This window comes from Oncorhynchus gorbuscha, linkage group LG11 (genome assembly GCF_021184085.1).
Source record: "Oncorhynchus gorbuscha isolate QuinsamMale2020 ecotype Even-year linkage group LG11, OgorEven_v1.0, whole genome shotgun sequence".
NCBI lineage: Eukaryota > Metazoa > Chordata > Actinopteri > Salmoniformes > Salmonidae > Oncorhynchus > Oncorhynchus gorbuscha.
In genome coordinates, this window is record NC_060183.1 from 22040274 (window position 1) to 22065513 (window position 25240).

The 25240-nt window shown below is 46.8% G+C and overlaps 2 protein-coding genes across 4 annotated transcripts in view; one reads left to right on the forward strand and one right to left on the reverse strand.

Moving 5' to 3' along the window:
* The first annotated feature begins 814 nt into the window (after positions 1–814).
* Positions 815–16843, forward strand: LOC124047627 (PDZ domain-containing protein 7-like). Its single transcript, XM_046367947.1, has 17 exons — positions 815–2027; positions 2861–2982; positions 3132–3372; positions 3717–3854; positions 10138–10312; positions 11044–11226; positions 11410–11557; positions 12344–12404; positions 12586–12999; positions 13152–13316; positions 13667–13788; positions 13891–13982; positions 14165–14256; positions 14365–14436; positions 14659–15267; positions 15507–15607; positions 16204–16843. Exons 3-17 carry the CDS (start codon positions 3210–3212, stop codon positions 16345–16347), a joined length of 2679 nt encoding a protein of 892 aa, XP_046223903.1. The 5' UTR covers positions 815–2027; positions 2861–2982; positions 3132–3209; the 3' UTR covers positions 16348–16843.
* A 4553-nt stretch (positions 16844–21396) lies between these two features.
* The window catches only part of LOC124048300 (leucine zipper putative tumor suppressor 2 homolog), a 50181-nt gene continuing 46337 nt past the window's right edge, over positions 21397–25240 (reverse strand). For all 3 annotated transcript variants that reach the window (XM_046368942.1, XM_046368939.1, XM_046368941.1), the window contains one exon: positions 21397–23813. In XM_046368942.1, coding sequence (XP_046224898.1) covers positions 23061–23813 — 753 coding nt within the window. In that variant the 3' untranslated portion in view covers positions 21397–23060. The remainder of the gene's footprint in view (positions 23814–25240) is intronic.

Here is a 25240-nt window from a genome sequence, read left to right on the forward strand (position 1 = left end):
AAGTTCATTAGAGTTACCAGCCTCAGAAATTACAGCCCAAATAAATGCTTAACAGAGTTCAATTAACAGACACATTTTAACATCAACTGTACAGAGGAGCTGCATGAATCAGACCTTCATGGTTGAATTGCTGCAAAGAAACCACTACTAAGGACACCAATAAGAAGAAGAGACTTGTTTGGGCTAAGAAACACGAGAAATTAACGTTAGACCGGTGGAAATCTGTCCTTTGGTCTGATGAGTCCAAATTTTAGATTTTTTTTTCCAACCTCTGTCTTTTTGAGTGGATGATCTCCACATGTGTGGTTCCCACCTTGAAGCATGGAGGAGGTGTGATGTTTATTTGCTGGTGACACAGTCTGTGATTTATTTAGAATTCAAGGCACACTTAACCAGCATGGCTACCACAGCATTCTGCAGCGATTCACCATCCCATCTGGTTTGCGCTCAGTGGGACTATCATTTGTTTTTCAACAGGACAATGACACAACACCTCCAGACTGTGTAAGAGCTATTTGACCAAGAAGGAAAGTGATGGAGTGCTGTATCAGGTGACCTGGCCTCCACAACCACCCGATCTCAGCCCAATTTAGATGGTTTGGGATGAGTTGGGCTGCAGAGTGAAGGAAAATCAGCCAACAAGTGCTCAGCATATATGAGAACTCCTTCATGACTGTTGGAAAAGCATTCCAGGTGAAGCTGGTTGAGAGAATGCCAACAGTGTGCAAAGCTGTCATCAAGGCAAAGGGTGGCTACTTTGAAGAATCTAATATATTTTATATTTTGATTTGTTTAACACTTTGTTGGTTACTACATGATTCAATATGTGCTATTTCATAGTTTTGATGTATTCACTATTATTCTACAATGTAGAAAATAGTCAAAGTAAAGAAAAACCCTTGAATGAGTAGGTGTGTCCAAACTTTTGACTGGTACTGTACCTTAAACAAAAATGGGCCTCATGATGGCAACAGGATCTTGTCAGGGTATTTTTCTGTGTTCAAATTGCCATCGATTAAAATGCAATTGTGTTCGTTGTTCTTAGTTTATGCCTGCCCATACCATAACCCCACTGCCAAATGATACATGCTCACTAACAGGGACGTAAAACAACGTTGTGCACAATATGAGAGAAATAAGCTTTTCGTGGATATGGAACATTTCTGGGATCTTTTATTTCAGCTCATGAAACATGGGACCAACACTTTACATGATGTGTAAAAACGTTGTTCAGTGTATGTATGGTAGGCAAAGCAAAGACTTCAACAATATACAGAAGCTAAGAAAAATGTCTGATTCGTATACAAAGAAAACATAAAGGAAGTATATAGATCTATTTTGACCTCAGTGTTCAGTAAGGGTGTGTTGCACAAGTCACTTCGCTATGTTAGATATGTCTTCTAACAATGCTGAAGGTGTTGTAGTTCTGTGAGTGTGTTAATGATGGTCTGGGTCTAAACTGTTGAGGGACCAGAGCTGATGCATCACACTCAGTTCCACCACTCCAACCAGCTCATACCAGACAGGCTGATAAAAGTGTGTTTCATTGTACTGTATACCCTCACGGACAATAAACTGAGCCTTTTGTTTCCCCTGGAGTATCATTCAGACAATGTAATAACAAAAACATGAACAATGGGGAAAGGGGGATACAGATTTTTCCCTTGTCTGTTCGGGGATTCGATAACCTTTCGGTTACTGGCCCAACGCTCTAAATGAAGACTGCTTTCATGTTAGGACACAGTGGATTTGATCAAATACCTTTATTTGATATCGAAATGGATTATTATGGCTTTTATAAAAATATGTCTCGTAAAATTAGGATATAGTATGCCTATTTGCCATGAGTTGCCTACCTGTATTTCCTACGCAGAGGAACGATGAGCTGATTCAGCAGCCAATCTGAAAGCAGTTTTGTGTCCCAGTCAAAACGAAGACATCCAATCACATTGATGGAGAGGGCGGGACTTCGATAGCTTTGTGCTTTTCCCAGGTGAGCTAGGTCATTCAACACAACATGGACACAGGTAATGTTCAAACTTAAAGATCCGGTAAAACAATAGCCTGAGTTTATCCTAGGATACATGTATGCTGTCGAGTGAATTAAATGTAACGTTAACACCTTCAAGCAGCTTAGTAGTCAGTCATTGCTGGTGAAATGGTGCCGATGAATATCTGCACAATATCAACGCTTTAGTTTTTATAAATGTATTTATTAGCTGTACCATTCATTTTTGTCGTAGTGCTTTATTTTATTTATTTATTTTAATTAGGCTATATAGAAATGGCAAGACATGCCACGGTAGGCTATTGAACAGCTCCCGGGCTGTTGCTGTTGTTGACGAACTACGCAGATAACGCATCTCTAATAAAACATGATAGTAAGGAAAGTGTACTTTAAGTCCGGTCTACTTTACATGCCAGTAGTTTGGATGCTTGAGTAACATAATGCTGCCAACAGCGCATTCTATTTACGCAGTTAGTTCAACGTCGCTGTCCAAGGTCCCAACAAGCCGTAGGCGCATGGGGGAAATCCTCCTTCATGACGACACCGGATTTATCACGCATTGGGTTAAGTTTAGTCAAAGGTATCCATGGCATCGAAAGCATGTGACATCGTGTCTGTAATTGGGTCAGGCAGGTTGATGAAAGTAATCTTAAGAACCCGTTATCAAAAAAGAGCTCAGCCGTTCATCATTGTTCAACCTACAGTCGATATGATATAAGAAATTGCAGCATGTTTGGAAATAATTGAGCAACATGTATCCTTATCAGTTCGCACATAACATTTGGTTGGTTATTCAATTGGATGAGGTATCTGATCCTGCATGATATCTGACCTACTGCATACACTGGACAGGTCTGTGTTTCTCATGGTGTTAGGCGGGGGAGTGAGATTCACCATGGCCAGGAATGGACCAGAGTGTGAGTCCAGGGAGGAGGAGGGTCTGCCAACATGTCACAAACCACCCATCTGCACTGGTAAGTTACCATGCTACTCAATCGTGCCAATATATTCTGCTAGTTATTGTTCTGGCTTCAGGTGCATGCATTTATGACCATTTCAAGCCATTGAATTGTACTATTATCTGGTTTCATCAGCCCTGAGCCTTCATCTCCTTCTGTTCTAGGCTCCTTCATCCAGCGCTGAGCCCCTGGAGGAGTGTGTACTGGGTAGGCGTGTGTGAAAGAGGACCCAGCTCCTGGCCATGGCTCACTCGTCAGACCCCTCCCGCAGGGACGCAGCCCCCGGGACTCAGAGGTCAGGCACGGCTACGCAGCACCACCTCCTCCGGAAGCAGCAGCAGCGCCGGGGAATCCGATCTTCCTCCCCCATGGGCCGGGTCATCCTCATCAACTCTCCTGTGGACGGTGAGGCTGCCGCTCTGATACACCACACCAGAGATTGGCTCAGATCAGATCATCGTGCCCTCTAAGGCATGACCAGTGTCTGGCATATAGGCTTCCCCTCATCACAATCCATATACTGCTACGCAGACAAGTTAAGCACCATTTGCTTTCTTAATGAATGTGTTCAGCTCTTTGAAGACAGATTATAAATTGTGGCATGAAATTTACTTCGTAAAACATACAGGCAAAAGGTGCCTTTTTGTGATCCCTTATATTATCAAAGTGTCACTCATATAACTTACAACAGAATTTCCTCTTGGAGTTCACCTGGTAGTATCTGTATTGATCTATCACGTGTTTGTCAGGTGGAGATGACAGTGAGGACATCCATACGGTCACAGTGGATAAGAGTGAGGACGGCAGGCTGGGCTTCAGCGTGCGTGGAGGCTCAGAGCACGGCCTCAGCGTCTTTGTCAGCAAGGTAGAGGACAACAGCTCCGCAGGTTAGCAATACATCCAGACAACTATATATCTGTTACACATTTAGTCTACACATGACAGGTGTGACATAACATGAGTGACACAGTTCTACCTTGACTGTTTTTAAATTGAGAGACCGACTGTGTGTGTGTGTGTGTGAGCGTCTGCATCTATATGTCTGTGTCCATGCATGTACTGTACAGTGACTTCTTCCACATTTTGTTACGTTACAACCTTATTCTAAAATGTATTAAATAATTTTTTCCCCTCATCAATCTACACACAATACCCCATAACGACAAAGCGAAAACAGGTTTTTAGAAATGTTTGCAAATAAATAAATGCAAATATTTAAGTATTCAGACCCTTTGAAATGAGACTCGAAATTGAGCTCAGGTGCATCTTGTTTCCATTGATCATCCTTGAGATTTTTCTTCAACTTGATTGGAGTCCACCTGTGGTAAATTAAATTGATTTAACATGATTTGGAAAGGCACACACCTGTCAATAAGATCCCACAGTTGACAGTCAGAGCAAAAAACAATCCATGAGGTCGAAGGAATTGTCTGTAGAGCTCCGAGACAGGATTGTGTCGAGGCACAGATCTGGGGAAGGGTACCCAAACATTTATGCAGCATTGAAGGTCCCCAAAAACAAAGTGGCCTCCATCATTCTTAAATGAAAGATGTTTGGAACCACCAAGACTCTTCCTAGAGCTGGCCACCCTGTCAAACTGAGCAATCGGGGGAGAAGAGCCTTGGTCAGGGAGGTGACTACAAACCTGATGGTTACTCTGACAGTGCTCCAGAGATCCTTTGTGTTGATGGAAGAACCTTCCAGAAGGACAACCATCTCTGCAGCACTCCACCAATCACGCATTTATGGTAGAGTGGCCAGAAGGAAGCCACTCCTCAGTGAAGGGCACATGACAGCATGCTTGGAGATTGCCAAAAGGCACATAAAGGACTCTCAGACCATGAGATACAAGATTATCTGGTCTGATGAAACCAAGACTGAACTCTTTGGCCTGAATGTCAAGCTTCACGTCTGGAGGAAACCTGGCACCATCCTTACGGTGAAGCATGGTGGTGGAAGCATCATGCTGTGGGTATGTTATTCAGTGGCAGGAACTGGGAGACTAGTCAGGATCGAGGGACAGATGAACGGAGCAAAGTACAGAGAGATCCTTGTTGAAAACCTGCTCCAGAGCGCTCAGGACCTCAGACTGGGGAGAAGGTTCACCTTCCAACAGGACAACCGCCCTAAACACACAGCCAAGACAACGCAGGAGTGGCTTTGGGACAAATCAACAGTCCCTAACTGAAAGTGAAGTTTAAAAAAAATGAATAAGAGATACAAGTAACAGGTAATTAAAGAGGAGCAGTAAAAAAATAATATATACAGGGATGTGCCGGTACAGAGTCAATGTGTAAGGGCACCGGTTAGTTGAGGTAGTATGTACATGTAGACAGAGTTAATTAAAGTGACTATGCATAGATGACAACAGAGAGTGGTGTGGAGAGGGGAGGGGGCAATGTGAATAGTCTGGTTAGCCATTTGACTAGATGTTCAGGAGTCTTATGGCTTGGGGGTAGAAGCTGTTTAGAAGCCTCTTGGACCTAGACTTGGCGCTCCAGTACTGCTTGCCATGTGGTAGCAGAGAGAACTAGGGCAGCTGGAGTCTGACAATTTTCAGGGCCTTCCTCTGACACTGCCTGGTACAGAGGTCCTGGATGGCAGGAAGCCTGTCCCCAGTGATGTACTGGGCCGTTTGCACTACCCTCTGTAGTGCCTTGCGGTCGGAGGCCGAGCAGTTGCCATACCAGGCAGTGATGCAACCAGTCAGGATGCTCTCGATGGTGCAGCTGAAGAACCTTTTGATGATCTGAGGACCCATACCAAATATTTTCAGTGTCCTGAGGGGGAATAGGTTTTGTCATGACCGCTTCACGACTGTCATAGTGTGCTTGGGCCAAGTTAGTTTGTTTGATGTGGACACCAAGGAACTTGAAGCTCTCAACCTGCTCCACTGCATCCCCATCGATGAGAATGGGGGCAGGCTCGGTCCTCTTTTACCTGTAATCCTCAATCATCTCCTTTATCGTGATCACATTGAGGGAGAGGTTGTTTTCCTGCCACCACACGGCCAGGTCTCTGACCACCTCCCTATAGGCTGTCCTGTTGTTGTCGGTGATCAGGCCTACTGTTGTGTCATTGTCAAATTTAATGATGGTGTTGAAGTCGTGCAGTCATGAGTGAACAGGAGGGGGCTGAACACGCACCCCTGAGGGGCCACTGTGTTGAGGGTCAGCGTGGCGGATGTCTGGGGCAGCCCGTCAGAAAGTCCAGGATCCAGTTGCAGAGGGAAGTGTTTGGTCCCAGAGTCCTTAGCTTATTGATGAGCTTTGAGGGCACGACGCTGAGCTGTAGTCAATGAATAGCATTCTCACATAGGTGCTCCTTCTGTCCAGGTGGGAAAGAGCAGTGTGGAGTGCAATAGATACGGCATCATCTGTGGATCTGTTGGGGCTGGGGCGGTATGCAAATTGGAGTGGGTCTAGGGTTGATGGTGTTGATGTGAGCCATGACCAGCCTTTCAAAGCAATTCATGGCTACAGACATGAGTGCTAAGGGTCGGTAGTCATTTAGGCAGGTTACCTTAGTGTTCTTGGGCACAGGCACTATGGTGGTCTGCTTAAAACATGTTAGTATTACAGACTCGGACAGGGAAAGGTTGAAAATGTCAGTGAAGACACTTTCTAGTTGGTCAGCGCATGCTCGCAGTACACGTCATGGTAATCTGTCTGGCCCTGCAGACCTGTGACTGTTGACCTGTCTAAAAGGTCTTACTCACATCGGCTGTGGAGAGCGTGATTACACAGTCTTCCAGTAGAGCTGGTGGTCTCATGCATGTTTCAGTGTTATTTGCCTCAAAGCTAGCATAGAAGTAGTTTAGCTCGTCCAGTAGGCTCGTGTCACTGGGCAGCTCTCTCGGCTGTGCTTCCTTTTCTAGTCTGTAATGGTTTGCAGGCCCTGCCACATCCGACGAGCGTCAGAGCTGGTGTAGTATGACTCGATCTTAGTCCTGTATTGAAGCGTTGCCTGTTTGATGGCTCGGAGGGCATAGCGGGATTTCTTATAAGCTTCCGGGTTAGAGTCCCGCTCCTTGAAAGCAGCAGCTATAGCCTTTAGCTCAGTGCGGATGCTGCCTGTAATCCATGGTTTCTGGTTGGGGTATGTACAGTTGAAGTCGGAAGTTTGCATACACTTAGATTCCTTGTTTACAAATGATAGTTTTGGCAAGTCGGTTAGGACATCTACTTTGTGCATGACGCAAGTAATTTTTCCAACAATTGTTTAGACATACTATTTCACTTATAATTCACTGTATCACAATTCCAGTGGGTCAGAAGTTTACATACATTAAGTTGACTGTGCCTTTAAACAGCTCGGAAAATTCCAGAAAATCATGTCATGGCTTTAGAAGCTTCTGATAGGCTAATTGACATTATTTGAGTCAATTTGAGGTGTACCTGTGGATGTATTTCAAGGCCTACCTTCAAACTCCAAGCCTCTTTGCTTGACATCTTGATTTTTTCGTCTTCATAATAAATCAGCCAAGACATCAGAAAAATAATTGTAGACCTCCACAAGTCTGGTTCATCATTGGGAACAATTTCCAAACTCTTGAAGGTACCACGTTCATCTTTACAAACAATAGTACGCAAGTATAAGCCCCATGGGACCAAGCAGCTGTCATACCGCTCAGGAAGGAGACGTGTTCTATCTCCTAGAGATTAACATACTTTGGTGCGAAAAGTGCAAATCAATTCCAGAACAACAGCAAAGGACCTTGTGAAGATGCTGGAGGAAACAGGTATAAAAGTATCTATAGTCACAGTAAAACAAGTCCTATATCGACATAACCTGAAAGGCCGCTCAGCAAGGAAGAAGCCACTGCTCCAAAATCGCCATAAAAAAGCCAGACTAACTGCACATGAAGACAATGATCGTACTTTTTGGAGAAATGTCCTCTGGTCTGAAGACACAATAATATAACTGTTTGGCCATAATGACCATCGTTATGTTTGGAGGAAAAAAGGGGAGGCTTGCAAGCCGAAGAACACCATCCCAACAGTGAAGCACAGGGTTGTGGGGGTGCTTTGCTGCAGGAGGGACTGGTGCACTTCACAAAATAAATGGCATCATGAGGAAGGGAAATTATGTGGATATATTGAAGCAACATCTCAAGACATCAGTCAGGAAGTTAAAGTTTGGTCGCAAATGGGTCTTCCAAATGGACAATGACCCCTAAGCATACTTCCAAAGTTGTGGCAAAATGGCTTAAGGACAACAAAGTCAAGGTATTGGAGTGGCCATCACAAAGCCCTGACCTCAATCCTATAGAAAATTTGTGAGCAGAACTGAAAAAGTGTCCAAACAAGGAGGCCTACAAACCTGACTCAGTTACACCAGCTCTGTCAGGAGGAATGGGCCAAAATTCACCCAACTTATTGTGAGAAGCTTGTGAAAGGCTACCCGAAACGTTTGACCTAAGTGAAACAATTTAAAGGCAATGCTACCAAATACTAATTGAGCGTTTGTAAACTACTGTCCCCCTGGGAATGTGATGAAATAAATAAAAGCTGAACTAAATAATTCGCTTTACTATTAATTTGAACATGTCACATTCTTAAAATAAAGTGGTGATCCTAACTGACCAAGACAGAGTTTCAATGCATTTGGCTTAGGTGTATGTAAACTTCCGACTTCAATTGTACGTAGTCACTGTGGGGACGACGTCATCGATGCACTTATTGATGAAGTTAATGACGGATGGGGTATACTCCTCAATGCCATTGGAGGAATCCCAGAACATATTCCAGTCTTTACTAGCGAAACAGTCCTGTAGCTTAGCATCTGCTTCATCAAACCACTTTTTTATTGATCCAGTCACTGGTGCTTCCTGCTTTAATTTCTGCTTGTAAGCAGGAATCAGGAGGATATAATTATGGTCAGATTTGCCAAATGGAGGGCGAGTGAGAGTGTTGTATGCATCTCTGTGTGTGGAGTATAGGTGGTCCAGAGTTCTTTTCCCTCTGGTTGCACATTTAACATGTTCATAGAAATTTGGTCAAACTGATTTAAGTTTCCCTGCATTAAGGTCCCCGGCTATTAGGAGCGCCGCCTCTGGGTGAGCATAATCTCGTTTGCTAATGGTGGAATACAGCTCATTCAATGCTTAGTGCCAGCCTCTGACTGTGGTGGCATGTAAACAGCTACAAAGAATATAGATGAAACTCTCTCGGTAGGTAGTGTGGTCTGAAGCTTATCATGTGAAACAAAAAATGGCTCGAGGCTTCCTTAAATATCGTGCACCAGCTGTTGTTTACAAATATACATAGTCCTCCGCCCCTCGTCTTACCAGACGCTGCTGTTCTATCCTGCCGGTACATCGTATAACCAGCCAGCTGTATGTTGATATTGCCGTCGCTCAGCCACGACTCCGTGAAGCATAAGATGTTAACGTTTTTAATGTCCCGTTGGTAGTTTAATCTTCCCAATAACTCGTCCATGTTATTGTCCGAAGATTGCATGTTTGCGAGCAGAATTGAGGGGAGTGGGGGTTTATTTGATCACCTCCGACTCCTCAGAAGGCAGCCCGCCCTCCGGCCTCTCTTTCTCTACCTCCTCTTCACGCAGATCACTGGGGTTGGAGCCTGTTCCAGAGGGAGCTGTATATCCTCCGCCTCGGGCTCGTCGGAGTTGTGAAAGAAGAAAAATGATTCTGCTAGTCATCGAAGTCCTGATGTCTAGAAGTTATTTTCGGTCATAAGAGATTGTAGCGGCACAAAATAAGTACAAAAAACAAGTTAAACGCACATAAACGAACAAATACACAACCGGTTGGGGGCACGTAAAACGTTTGCCTTCTGTTCCGGCGCCATTTTTACAATGGCAATTTATCTCTGAATGTCCTTGAGTGGCCCAGCCAGAGTCCGGACTTGAACCCGATCGAGTATAGCTGTGCAGCGACGCTCCCCATCCAACCTGACAGAGCTTGAGAGGATCTGCAGAAAAGAATGGGAGAAACTCCCCAAATACAGGTGTGCCAAGCTTGTAGCGTCATACCTAAGAAGACTTCAGGCTGTAATCGCTGCCATAGGGGCTTTAACAAAGTACTGAGTAAAGGGTCTGAATACTTATGGATATTTTTTTATTATTTTTTTAGAAGAAGAATAAGGCTGCAACGTAACAAAATGTGGAAAAAGTCATGGGGTCTGAATGCACTGCCTATGTCCACAGAGCAGGCAGGCCTGTGTGTGGGGGACAAGCTGGTGGAGGTGAATGGGGTGAGCTTGGAGAGCATCACTATGAGCAGTGCAGTTAAAGTCCTGACAGGGAACAACAGACTGAGGATGGTGGTGAGGCGTGTGGGCAAAGTACCCGGTATCCGCTACTCCAAAGAGAAGACAACCTGGTAAGCACAGACCTCCAATTATAAATTACACATTTTGTCTGTCAATTCAGAGCCACAGTTTGGAATTGTGAGTTCCTTTCACCCCTTGAATTGTCTTACTGATTCGATTGTGTCTAGTTAGAATCCTGTCAATAAAGCTTTATCTAATTAGCAACTTAAATTCCATAGTTCTGTCTTTAAGTACTTAAATAGGTCTGATCATGTCTTTGCATGTATTTGATACATGTATATATCAATGGTTCGATTACTCCTAGCCTAAATGTTAGTGAGTATAACTATTGCAGTGTATATTATTATGCACCAGTATACACCGAGTGTTGAGTGTAAAAAAAAACAGCAGCGTTGCAGTTCTTGACAGACTCAAACCCATGTGCCTGGCACCTACTACCATACCCCGTCTAAAGGCACTTCAATATTTAGTCTTGCCCATTCACCCTCTGAATGGCACATACACAATCCATTTCTCAGTTGTCTCAAGGCTTAAAACTCCTTCTTTAACCGGTCACCTCCCCTTCATCTACACTGATTTGAAGTGCATTTAACAAGTGACATCATTAAGGGATCATAGATTTCACCTGGTCAGTCTGTCATGGAAAGAGCATAATGTTCATATTGTTTTGTACACTCAGTATATATCAATGGTTTGATTCCTCATAATAAAGCAGTGTGTATCCATATGTGCCAGTATACGTCACAAAAACATTTGACCCCATAACATATCTCCATTGCAGGGTGGATCTGATCCACGGTAGGATGGTGGTGGAGGAGAGTGGGCGTACACCCTCCGCCTCGGTGGCCAGCTCAGATGGGGCCCTGCGGAGGATCATCCACATCTACACCACCTCAGATGACTACTGCCTGGGCTTCAACATCCGAGGGGGCAAGGAGTTCGGCCTGGGCATCTACGTCTCCAAGTAGGCTCATACTGCAACATCTCCGGCTTGAGAAACACAGAAATCGTTAGAAATAAAGTTGAACCCGCATTTTGAATTCATCATTTAAATCCTTGCTTAGTTTGCAGTGTCTGTATTTCCTGTGCTGTGCCGGACTCTTATGCCCTGCTCCGTTTAGTGATATTATGATGTGTGCGGTGTCAGATTGGATCCTGGCGGTCTGGGTGAACGGAACGGCATCAATATGGGCGACCAGATTCTTGCGGCCAACGGTGTAAGCTTTGAGGACATCAGCCACAGCAGTGCCGTGGAGGTGCTGAAGAGCCACACACACATCATGCTGACCATCAAGGTGAGTGAGGTTGACCTTTGACCTTGAACTTCGAAGACTTTGAAAACAGACAATTAGAGCCTGAGATTCAATATAGATCCATATGAGACTGTTGTAGATCTCTTTTCCACCGCTGCGTTCATATTTACGCGTGGAGATCCATGCTTCTTGGTGTATTGATGACCTGGTAATGACGGTGTATCACCTTCCAGAATGAACCGTGACTACTCTCCATTGAGAAAGTGTGCAGCCCAATTGTAATGGTCAGTGAAAATGGCCCACACAGTCACTCACTCACGGTCTCTCTCTCTCTCACACACACACCGTTACTACAGTACACACCAAGAGAGCAGGTTGCGTGGCAGGGTAGACAGCTGGCGTACAGTCGTAATATTGCTCGCCCACTTTACCTGTGGCGGGTTGGGTTTCACCCTGTGAAAAATAGCCAGGCCGCATGCATTATTCACCAGGCTGCTCGGCCAGGATCAGGTGATGATCAAAAGCACACAGGCGCGTTTTGTACCTTAATGTTCTCCAATTCTTTACCTCGCCTTGGCCCCTCTTTAAAAGGGACACACTATTACCAGTACTAGGGAAAATAACAGTACGAAGCATGTCAAAGGTGGAATATGTGTTGGGAAGAAAGCGATTTCCATTGCTTGTTGTCGACGTGTGGACCTTTTTGCTGCTCTTTCTCCAAGTTATATATGACTCTGTCTTTGTGGTTCTAGAGTTACTCTTGATCCTGTGAACGGGTCAAGAACTCTACTGTAACCTATTTGCATATCTCTGGCCGCATCTTTGCAGGAAGCGGGACGATACCCTGCCTACAAGGAGATGGTGGCAGAATACAGATGGCTTAACAAGTGTATGTAACCATCTTACCTCATGTAGCCTATATTATGTTTCAGGTGTGTTTTTGAATTATTTAAGAAAGCAACGTGCCACTGGTGACTTTTGCTAACTTTTATTTTTGAATATATATTTTCCGCACAAACAATCCAAAACAAACACTATCTGTACTGATGTGTGTGTCTCCTCCCTCTCAGTGGCCAGTGGCAATGGGACTCGGCAGTCTTCCTCCCAGGGCTCGGACTCCAACTCCTCTGCCTCATCCTTGTCCTCTGGGACTCCCATCTCCTCTCTGAGCGGACTGTCTCAGGTCATGTTCCCCCCCAGCCTGCCCTTCGGCATGGACATGGTGGACGTCTGTATCTCTACTGAGGACCAGACGTCTGGGTCTGGCCAGTGCACTGACACCGCCATCCAGACCGACCCCTCGCCTCACAGGATGGGTGCGGACACTAGCCACAGCCTGGGGGCCACCACCCTCCTGCAGGACTCGGCCATCCGGGGAGAGGGAGGCAGGGGGAGAGGAGAGTCCCCCAAAACGGCCGTCCTAATGGCCCTCAGTAGACCGAGTCAGCCCATTCATCGCTCCCAGAGCCAGGTCACTGTAGCAGGTGAGGCCAGAGTGGTAGAGTGGTGGACTGGTTTAGATAGAAAGGGAGTTTACTGCAACGATTGGACAACTCAGAAGAACCTGTTTTTGTAAAATGACTGAGTGTAGTCTGGTTTGGTTGAGGCCCTGTCTCCTTCCTGTCCTGCCATAGAGGTGAAGCAGACGAAGCAGAGGAAACAGCAGAAAGGGGGGGAAGAATCCTGAGAGGAGCACCCTACAGCGCTCCAAGACCTTTGTCAACCTGCTGTTCAGGGGTCGCAGGAGAGACACCTCCAAGGGGCGCTCAAAGTCCCCCCCCCAAATCTGGGGCAGGCGGAGGTTAGTAGTACCTTCAATGATCCTGTAGACTATAAGAGAATAACGTTAGTCAATGGTGCAACTAGCTGTTATTTCAACCAGAGTTTTACTCTCTGGTCCTTCTGTAGCTCAGTTGGTAGAGCATGGCGCTTGTAACGCCAGGGTAGTGGGTTCGATCCCCGGGACCACCCATACGTAGAATGTATGCACACATGACTGTAAGTCGCTTTGGATAAAAGCGTCTGCTAAATGGCATATATTATTATTATTGTCATTGCGTCTGTGAGTATAATATGGCTAAAACCAGGGTTAGTTTGTTATAGAGTTGAGTTGGTATACTACAATCAGCTGGGTGTTGGTTATGTCCCTAGATGGGGAGCGCAGGCGCAGACCCAGCGGGCCGGACCCAGAGATGCTAGGGGTGGTGGAGGGCATGGCCCGCAGGCTTCTGAGTGAGGACGAGGTGGCCTCCGTCATGAAGACCTGCCGACGGGTATGGGACCTGGGCAGGAGGGGCACCGAAAATATGAACTGTTATCATCCTTATTCCATGGACTTTTGCATGATGTGTGTTATAGTCACTATTTTCTTGCAGTACATAACAGAGCGTGTGGTGGAGAACCTGGTGCGCCACCTGCTGGCCGTGCTGGACCGGCCTGAGAAGCTGCTGCTGCTGAGAGAGATCAGGTACACAGAGAGGCAACAATAATAGTAACAACATTCACTTTAAGGATTTAGATAGGAAGGGGAGCGGCCAGTTGACGGATTTAGCATTCGGCTTAACTCACAAATCCAATTGTTTGATGACTGGGCAATGAAAACAATCATGTTCTTTTTATAAGCTAATAACTCTCTGTCTCCCGCTTTAGAATGCTGCTGCCTCCAGCTGACCTAGGGCTTTTCAACAACATGGTGGTCCCATTCGAAGTGGAGGCCTATGATATCTTGAAGTACCGTTCTGGTGAGGAAAGACATGCATATTCAGAGTAATGTACACACTACCCATACATTCAGCAATACATTTAAAGGAAAGCGTTTCCATTCTTTAAATTACCCCTTTATCATGTAGTCAGATCCCCACTTCTGCGCTCCCCCCAGTCTGGACGAGCCCCCAGGCGACACCTCATCACCCCCATTCCAGGTCAGTACCGTCCCATCTACAGTATAGCAGTGTTTCTTTAATTCATTCTTGGGGGAGGAGGTGCGGGCTTTTGTTCCAAGCCCAGCACCGTCACACCTGATTCAACTAATTGTGGTTCAGGTTGAAGACCATGATTATTGGAAACCGGTTTTAAAGTCGTGTTGGAACACAAGTCTGCTCTCCAGGATCTTGGTTGTTACTGACTCCTGAATCCCCATGTAGACTTCCAGGGTGGTTTTGAGCTCCACAGTGCCCAGGAGGTGGAGAGGGAGAGCCAGCTGCTGGAGGAGCTAGAGCGGCTGCGTCTGTCTGCGTCCCAGAGTCCCCGGCAGCAGCACACCCATACATCCAGAGCATTCCCCCCCCTGCTGGACGTCCCAGTGGATGGCTACGCCTCCTCAGACTCCCTCCGTCCTCTCTCCGTTAGTCCTCTGCTCCCCAACTGGCTGCTGGCCCACAGCAATACCACCAACCCCCGCTCCCCGCTACGAGGACACAGTGGTACGGTCCGCTCCGTCCACTTTGATGTGTCAATGGACCAGGGAGATACCATCTCAGAGCGGGGGAGGTCTCTCTTCAGGAATGGGACTTCCAAGGGTAAAAAGGAGAAAGAAACTGTGTTCACTCTGCAGAGCGCTCCTCGACGCAGCAGGCCCCTGTTGTCCCAGGTGTTTGGCTCTGGCCTGGACGCTGACTTCACAGCAGAGGGTTTGGGAAGTGAGCGGGTGAACGGTCATCCCAGCTCCTCTGAGAATGGCCTCAATGGCAGCGCTCCGGTCATAGAGTACGAGTTCAAAACTGTCAGCATCTCCAAGACTAAGCAGTCACTGGGTGAGTTTGTGTAAAATTCTTATGTCACTTTGTCAGTTTGCCATCCTCATGGTTTACCAAACAGTTGCACCTCCAGTACTTCTATAATAATTCATTCATAAATGCATATTACAGAGAAAGGGGTCAGCAAAGTAGCTCTTACAACAGAGCCAATACAAATGTGATGTTTCACTCATACAATTCAACAAATTTTTTGATTGATTACGTGTGTAATAATGCCTTTGTTTTACTGGTCCCAGGGATCAGTATCTCTGGTGGGATGGAGTCTAAGGTGCAGCCGGTGGTGAAGATAGAGAAGATCTTCCCAGGAGGAGCCGCCTCCACGTGTGAAGTCCTGAAGGTACACCTGTTCTATACTGTGTTGTGACCTGTTCTAAGCTCTAAGGCTACAACCGGTCTCATTGCAACATGACCCATAAACCACCATTCAGATAAGCATTTCACCTTATGAACATCACACCACACATTCCATTCAAATCTTTTCCAACTAATTTGAATTGACCTGATGAATGGAAATATGAATGTAGCTAGTGATGAAATCAAACAGTGATGAGATAGAGGCCCAAGGTCATCTCAAGAGATCCTTGTTATAATAAGCCTTATGGAGGAGCTCTTTTATTTGAGGGCAGAGTAGAGGGAGGGGGGGGGGGTTTAGATAATTTGAGTAACGCATGTTTTGAACCGGTGCATTTAGACTCTGGCACCACATTATAGAAAGAGAACAGAGAGCAATGCAATCAGAATGATGTTTTTGAGCTCATAACGTAACGTGATGTTGAATTGAAAGACGGCAATGTGTGTGTGTGTGTGTGTGTGTGTGTGTGTGTGTGTGTGTGTGTGTGTGTGTGTGTGTGTGTGTGCACAAAATAGAGCAACAGAGCATGCACAAGACAAATGTATTCTCTCTAACCTTCCTTCCTCTGGTTGCATCCCCAGGCTGGATTTGAGCTGGTGTCAGTGGATGGAGTGTCCCTGCAGGGCGTGACTCACCCCCACGCTGTGGAGATCATCCGCAGGGCTTTCAGCAACAAGGCCAAAGACCCCATGGTGTTTATAGTCAAAGTCCCCAAAAGCCCTTGACCCAAGACTGGGTCTTTGACCTGGAGGCCCAAGACCTAAAGAGACTAGAAACAACAAACAGAACTACAGTGTGTTGGAAGAAGAGGAGAAGATTGAGGACTGAAAAGTGACGATCTGAAGGAATTCTGTGGGTTAATAGGAAACTCCTGTTTCCTCTATGGTGAACAAGAAGGAGCTGGTCAATCAAATGAAGGGACTAAGAGACCTGCTGCCATGGGAATCAGCAGCTAGTGATGTGTGTGCTGGCCTAAAGCACCAGTTCACACAATCTTTCACTTTTCATTATTTGTTATAATGTATTAATTATCACATCAGACTTTCACAAATTATGTCAAATAAATATACACATATTTCTTAGGACAATACTTTACTTAAGTCATTTAAACACACTGGCTAATTTATGCAAACTGTAATCCGAGTGCCTTCCAGGACCCCTGTGAACTGAACGAATGGTGTCTGTCCGAGCCATAGAGATAGATAGACAAAGATGAGTCCTCTATGTACATTTACATTACATTTAAGTCATTTAGCAGACGCTCTTATCCAGAGCGACTTACAAATTGGTGCATTCACCTTATGACATCCAGTGGGACAGTCACTTAACAATAGTGCATCTAAAACTTAGGGGGGGGTGGGGTGAGAGGGATTACTTAACCTATCCTAGGTATTCCTTAAAGAGGTGGGGTTTCAGGTGTCTCCGGAAGGTGGTGATTGACTCCGCTGTCCTGGCGTCGTGAGGGAGTTTGTTCCACCATTGGGGGGCCAGGGCAGCGAACAGTTTTGACTGGGCTGAGCGGGAGCTGTACTTCCTCAGTGGTAGGGAGGCGAGCAGGCCAGAGGTGGATGAACGCAGTGCCCTTGTTTGGGTGTAGGGCCTGATCAGAGCCTGGAGGTACTGAGGTGCCGTTCCCCTCACAGCTCCGTAGGCAAGCACCATGGTCTTGTAGCGGATGCGAGCTTCAACTGGAAGCCAGTGGAGAGAACGGAGGAGCGGGGTGACGTGAGAGAACTTGGGAAGGTTGAACACCAGACGGGCTGCGGCGTTCTGGATGAGTTGAAGGGGTTTAATGGCACAGGCAGGGAGCCCAGCCAACAGCGAGTTGCAGTAATCCAGACGGGAGATGACAAGTGCCTGGATTAGGACCTGCGCCGCTTCCTGTGTGAGGCAGGGTCGTACTCTGCGGATGTTGTAGAGCATGAACCTACAGGAACGGGCCACCGCCTTGATGTTAGTTGAGAACGACAGGGTGTTGTCCAGGATCACGCCAAGGTTCTTGGCGCTCTGGGAGGAGGACACAATGGAGTTGTCGACCGTGATGGCGAGATCATGGAACGGGCAGTCCTTCCCCGGGAGGAAGAGCAGCTCCGTCTTGCCGAGGTTCAGCTTGAGGTGGTGATCCGTCATCCACACTGATATGTCTACCAGACATGCAGAGATGCGATTCGCCACCTGGTCATCAGAAGGGGGAAAGGAGAAGATTAATTGTGTGTCGTCTGCATAGCAATGATAAGAGAGACCATGTGAGGTTATGACAGAGCCAAGTGACTTGGTGTATAGCGAGAATAGGAGAGGGCCAAGAACAGAGCCCTGGGGGACACCAGTGGTGAGAGCGCGTGGTGAGGAGACAGATTCTCGCCACGCCACCTGGTAGGAGCGACCTGTCAGGTAGGACGCAATCCAAGCGTGGGCCGCGCCGGAGATGCCCAACTCGGAGAGGGTGGAGAGGAGGATCTGATGGTTCACAGTATCGAAGGCAGCCGATAGATCTAGAAGGATGAGAGCAGAGGAGAGAGAGTTAGCTTTAGCAGTGCGGAGCGCCTCCGTGATACAGAGGAGAGCAGTCTCAGTTGAATGACTAGTCTTGAAACCTGACTGATTTGGATCAAGAAGGTCATTCAGAGAGAGATAGCGGGAGAGCTGGCCAAGGACGGCACGTTCAAGAGTTTTGGAGAGAAAAGAAAGAAGGGATACTGGTCTGTAATTGTTGACATCGGAGGGATCGAGTGTAGGTTTTTTCAGAAGGGGTGCAACTCTCGCTCTCTTGAAGACGGAAGGGACGTAGCCAACGGTCAGGGATGAGTTGATGAGCGAGGTGAGGTAAGGGAGAAGGTCTCCGGAAATGGTCTGGAGAAGAGAGGAGGGGATAGGGTCAAGCGGGCAGGTTGTTGGGCGGCCGGCCGTCACAAGACGCGAGATTTCATCTGGAGAGAGAGGGGAGAAAGAGGTCAGAGCACAGGGTAGGGCAGTGTGAGCAGAACCAGCGGTGTCGTTTGACTTAGCAAACGAGGATCGGATGTCGTCGACCTTCTTTTCAAAATGGTTGACGAAGTCATCTGCAGAGAGGGAGGAGGGGGGGGGGGGGCGGAGGATTCAGGAGGGAGGAGAAGGTGGCAAAGAGCTTCCTAGGGTTAGAGGCAGATGCTTGGAATTTAGCGTGGTAGAAAGTGGCTTTAGCAGCAGAGACAGAGGAGGAAAATGTAGAGAGGAGGGAGTGAAAGGATGCCAGGTCCGCAGGGAGGCGAGTTTTCCTCCATTTCCGCTCGGCTGCCCGGAGCCCTGTTCTGTGAGCTCGCAATGAGTCATCGAGCCACGGAGCGGGAGGGGAGGACCGAGCCGGCCTGGAGGATAGGGGACATAGAGAGTCAAGGGATGCAGAGAGGGAGGAGAGGAGGGTTGAGGAGGCAGAATCAGGAGATAGGTGGGAGAAGGTTTGAGCGGAGGGAAGAGATGATAGGATGGAAGAGGAGAGAGTAGCGGGGGAGAGAGAGCGAAGGTTGGGACGGCGCGATACCATCCGAGTAGGGGCAGTGTGGGAGGTGTTGGATGAGAGCGAGAGGGAAAAGGATACAAGGCAGTGGTCGGAGACTTGGAGGGGAGTTGCAGTGAGGTTAGTGGAAGAACAGCATCTAGTAAAGATGAGGTCGAGCGTATTGCCTGCCTTGTGAGTAGGGGGGAAGGTGAGAGGGTGAGGTCAAAAGAGGAGAGGAGTGGAAAGAAGGAGGCAGAGAGGAAAGAGTCAAAGGTAGACGTGGGGAGGTTAAAGTCGCCCAGAACTGTGAGAGGTGAGCCGTCCTCAGGAAAGGAGCTTATCAAGGCATCAAGCTCATTGATGAACTCTCCGAGGGAACCTGGAGGGCGATAAATGATAAGGATGTTAAGCTTGAAAGGGCTAGTAACTGTGACAGCATGGAATTCAAAGGAGGCGATAGACAGATGGGTAAGGGGAGAAAGAGAGAATGACCACTTGGGAGAGATGAGGATCCCGGTGCCACCACCCCGCTGACCAGACGCTCTCGGGGTGTGCGAGAACACGTGGGCGGACGAAGAGAGAGCAGTAGGAGTAGCAGTGTTGTCTGTGGTGATCCATGTTTCCGTCAGTGCCAAGAAGTCGAGGGACTGGAGGGAGGCATAGGCTGAGATGAACTCTGCCTTGTTGACCGCAGATTGGCAGTTCCAGAGGCTACCGGAGACCTGGAACTCCACGTGGGTCGTGCGCGCTGGGTCCACCAGAGTAGGGTGGCCGCGGCCACGCGGTGAGGAGCGTTTGTATGGTCTGTGCAGAGAGGAGAGAACAGGGATAAACAGACACATAGTTGACAGGCTACAGAAGAGGCTACGCTAATGCAAAGGAGATTGGAATGACAAGTGGACTACACGTCTCGAATGTTCAGAAAGTTAAGCTACGTAGCAAGAATCTTATTGACTAAAATGATTAAAATGATACAGTACTGCTGAAGTAGGCCAGCTGGCAGTGGGTGCGTTGTTGACACTACACTAATCAAGTCATTCCGTTGAGTGTAATAGTTTCTGCAGTGTTGCTATTCGGGGGCTAGCAGGCTAGCTAGCAGTGTTGTTTACGTTACGTTGCGTTAAAAGAACGACAATAGATGGCTAGCGAACCTAGAAAATCGCTCTAGACTACACAATTATCTTTGATACAAAGACGGCTATGTAGCTAGCTAAGTAGCTAGCTACGATCAAACAAATCAAACCGTTGTACTGTAATGAAATGAAGTGAAAATGTGATACAACCTGTGAATGCGACCGGGTAGTTGAGTTCTATACAGAAGACGTTGGCTAGCGTTGGTTAGCTGTTGGCTAGCGTTGGCTAGCTGTTGGCTAGCTAGCAGAGTCACCTACGTTAAGGACGACAAATAGCTGGCTAGCTAACCTCGGTAAATTAAGATAATCACTCTAAGACTACACACTCTAAACCTAAACAACACAATTATCTTGGATACGATGATACGATGATACGAAGACAGCAAAGACAGCTATGTAGGTAGCTAACACTAAACTAATCAAGTCGTTCAGTTGAGTGTAAAAGTTTCTCAGTGCAGCTAATCAGTGGACGTTAGCTAGCTGGCTAGTGAAGACTACGTTAGGACGGCGAAATACGATAATTACGCAATTATCTTTGATACAAAGACGGCTATGTAGCTAGCTGAGAAGAAATTGCTAAGATAAGACAAATCAAACCGAGATATAATGAAAAAGTTAAAAAGTTATACTACCCGTTGGAGCGACGTGCAGATGCGACCACTCGCTCCAACCGGAACCGGTTGCCATTATAGCACCTGTGACAGCATGGGCAGCGCCATTGAGGCAATCTCCATTTTGAAGTAGTCAATTTTCTTCTTCAAGATTGGCAGATCCCTCCTGATGACTCAGTTGAACATGACTCCAATCTCATCAGGAGGGATCAGCTCATGCTAATTACAGCCTTTTGGCCACTAGAGGCCTCGATCATTGGCTATGGTCTGAGCCAGTGTGGAGCAGTGGCTAGCACACCTGCTTGTGACCAGAAGATGACAGGCTTGGATGTACCTGTCAGTTGATGGTAATGTTATTACCATGTATAGACACACCGAGCCATAAACTGAGTGTTCCTCTTGATTGGAAAGTCACATGTTGATATCAGGTGTATACATGACCGGAGTTTCTCCAATTCTTGGAGTGACATGTTAGCACACTGTATAAACAGGACTTAACATAAAATAAAGAGCATCTAACAGATGTCAAATCAGTAAGCCATTTAAAAGCAGCTATGCGTTTTTCATCAATGGTTTTATTAAAAACAGTCAGTTGGTACAATAAATTTACAGCATGAAAATATACATTTAATGTCTTCATACAAATACTGAGGATTAAAAAAAATGGAATATTGAACCATGGAAGGGGATTCACTCAAACGTCAATATGCAGACATGGTAATGTAAGGACCCAACAGGACATGGGACATTGCTTTGGTCTATTCACAGTGGCTATGTTTATTTTGAAATAGATCATATCTATATTTCCCCATATGTGATTTGTCAGTACTGGGGATATCTACAATGAAGGGTTAACAGCGATATGGGGGACATTTACAGTAAGTGTCTTTCTTTTGTGAATGGGTGTACCTCTTTATACAGATTTTGAAAAGATAACAGTCATAGTTTGGCCAGTCTAATTTTACTTTATAAAAGACCAAGCTCCTCTCACCTGTACAAAAAGCTGTACAAAGAGCTGCATACAACTATTTTCAGAGAAACAACGATCCACAGAGATGAATCCATCCATGCTATTGTACTTCTGCGAGAGACAGATCACAAAAAGGGAAAGCAGATTATCTTCACAACAATAGAAAGCATATCGGAGTGTGCTTTAATGACATGTTTCCTTTTGAATTTCAACGCTGTCCGTTTTGCTCGCTGAAGATACTGTGCAGATTCCGAATGAAATTACATCCTGTGTGTGTGTGTGTGTGTGTGTGTGTGTGTGTGTGTGTGTGTGTGTGTGTGTGTGTGTGTGTAATAGGGAAATTCGAGATCACTAATGTCCATATTTAGATGCTCAAATATGTCATGGAATGAGACCTTTGGTAATCGTAACATTGAAGCGCTTCCCTTCTTTTATTTTGCCAATGAACCTGTTGTATTTGAGAACACTCCGAAGAAAACAAGTGTTATCAGGCTCTACACACACAGTGAATAAGGAGGAAGTACACATTTCTAGGGAATAGGAGGAGTTACATGATGTTCAGTGAATACCACAGAAAGACAGGATTTATCTCCTCCACGCTGTACGAGACTCATCTGACTCCACCATCACTCTCCCGGTCAGCGTACTCTCCCACTGTCACATCAGATCACGCTGCGTTTGTACGATTTAAAGCCAATAAAGGGCTGAAATGGGGTTGCTCCAGTTCCAGAAAGGCCCAATAAATTCAACCCTCCAAAGCTGCTTGTCGCAGTGGTACGTTCGTGTGCTTAATGTCTTAGAGATGTTGGTAGTCTTCTATTAGATTTAACACAATAAGCCCAGCTTAATCTTAAAAAGGTAAGGAAACAAACCAAATGAGTCATATCTGCTTAGAATGTCCATGCTCCAACTGCATTTTGAAATATAGACTAGAAACAGCCGCTGTGTGTGTGTGCGCATTCTTCTGTGGAAGTGTGTGTGCGCGTGCATCGACATTAGCCAGAGGGACTCAACCATAATAAGACATTTGTGAGACGAAGTGGAAGCGCAGGAACATAGGCAGAGTAGACCAACTATAAAAAGACTGCTACATACCATACTGACCCTGATGGAGACCTACTGAAGGATTCTGAAGTGACCTACTAAGCAATTATAGAGGCTCTCTTGGCTTCCTGTAGATGCTCCTAGTGGATCACATGCATGTGGCGGATAGAGAGAGGGAGACACACCGAGAGAGAAGGTGGTGGTGTCAGATCTCAGTAGCGGTGATCTCGTCAAAGTTGATCTCATTGCCGCTGCCTTCGTCCTGCTCCTCCAGCTCGTCTCGGGTCTCCAGTTCTAGACTGAGCTCCCGCAGCATTCCCTCCAGCTCCCGGTTCTTCCGGTACATCCCCACGTAGTTCTGCTGCAGCTGTTTCTGGTACTGGATCACCTTGTCCTTTTCCTCCTGCCAGACCCTGTGCTCCTCCTCAAAGCTGCACGCCTGCTCCTCCCCCCGCTGGCGTTCTGTGGCTAACTCCACCCTCAGACTCTCCATCTGCACCTGGAGGCTTTGGAGGGCCTCGCTCTCATAGGCCCGCTTGGCCTTGGCCTCATCGCTCTCATAGGTCAACAAATGTGGCTCCTCCCCCTCAGGGAAGGCCTGGCACTGCCTGCCTCCACTACCATTGTGGGCGGGGGCCTGGGGGCTTGTCTGATTGGCCGCGGCGTCAGGGCGGAGGCGGGCAGTCTCCTCCTCCAGGCGTCCCACCTTCTGGCGGAGGAGCTGGGCCTCACTCTTGCGGCGCTGCAGCTCGTTCTGGCACACCTCCAGCTCCAGGGTACGCAGGCGGCCGGCAGAGATGGCCTCTTGTAGCAGGGCCTGGCTTGTGGCGAGCTCGCCACGGGAGTCCCGAAGCTGGCCACGCAGAGAGACAATCTCCCCCACGCGCTGAGCCAGCTCCCCCTGGACATCCTTCAGCTGCTGCTTCAGCAAGGAGATCTCCCCAGACTTCTGACACACCTGTAGGAAACACAACTAGTGTCATATACAGTGTACACAACATTAGGAACACCTTCCTAATATTGAGTTGCACCCCCTTTTGCCCTCAGAACAGCCTACATTTTTTTTATTTTATCTACCCTTTATTTAACTAGGCAAATCGGTTAAGAACTCATTCTTATTTACAATAACGGCCTACCAAAAGGCAAAAGGCCTCTTGCGGGGACGGGGGCCTGGGATTAAAATATATTACACACACACAATAAATATAGGACAAAACACATCACAATAAGAGAGACCACACTACATAAAGAGAGACATAAGACAACATAGCAAGGCAGAAACACATGACAAAACAGCATGGTAGCAACACAACATGGTAGCAACACAAAACATGGTAAACATTATTGGGCACAGACAACAGCACAATGGGCAAGGAGGTAGAGACAACAATACATCACGCAAAGCAGTCACAACTGTCAGTAAGTGTCCATGATTGAGTCTTTGAATGAAGAGCTTGAGATAAAATTGTCCAGTTTGAGTGTTTGTTGCAGCTCGTTCCAGCCGCTAGCTGCAGCGAACTGAAAAGAGGAGCGACCCAGGGATATGTGCGCTTTGGGGACCTTTAACATAATGTGACTGGCAGAACGGGTGTTGTATGTGGAGGATGAGAACTGCAGTAGATATCTCAGATAGGGGGGAGTGAGGCCTAAGAGGGTTTTATAAATAAGCATCAACCAGTGGGTCTTGCGATGGGCATACAGATGTCTGTCAGGGCATAATAGACAACAAGGTGTCGAAAGCGTTCCACAGGGATATGCTGGCCCATGCTGACTCCAATGCTGGTGTCAAGTAGGCTCGATGTCCTTTGGGTGATGGACCATTCTTGATACGCAGCGTTAAAAAACAGCAGCGTTGCAGTTCTTGACACACTCAAACCTGTGCGCCTGGCACCTACTACCGTACCCCGTTCAAAGGCACTTAAATCTTGATTTTTTTCCCCCCCCATTCACCCTCTGAATGGCACACATACACAATCCATGTCGAGGCTTAAAAATCCTTTCCTTCACCGATCTCCTCCCCTTCATCTACACTGTTTGAAGTGGATCAATAAGGGCTCATAGCTTTCACCTGGTTAGTTTGTCAGGGGTGGGCACTCCAATCCTCGAGGGCCTGATTGGTGTCACGCTTTTCCCCCAGCTAACACACCTGACTTCAATTATCAACTAATCACGATCTTCAGTTTAGAATGCAATTACTTTAAATCAGCAGTGTTTGCTAGGGATGGAGAAAAGTGTGACACCACCCCGGCCTCCCGAGGACTGGAGTTGCCCATCCCTGGTCTGTGTCATGGAAAGAGCAGGTGTTCCTAACGTTTTCTACACTCAGTGTATAGTAGTGATGGGCATTCCGAGTCTTTTTGGTGAGCCGGATCATTTGGCTCCGTT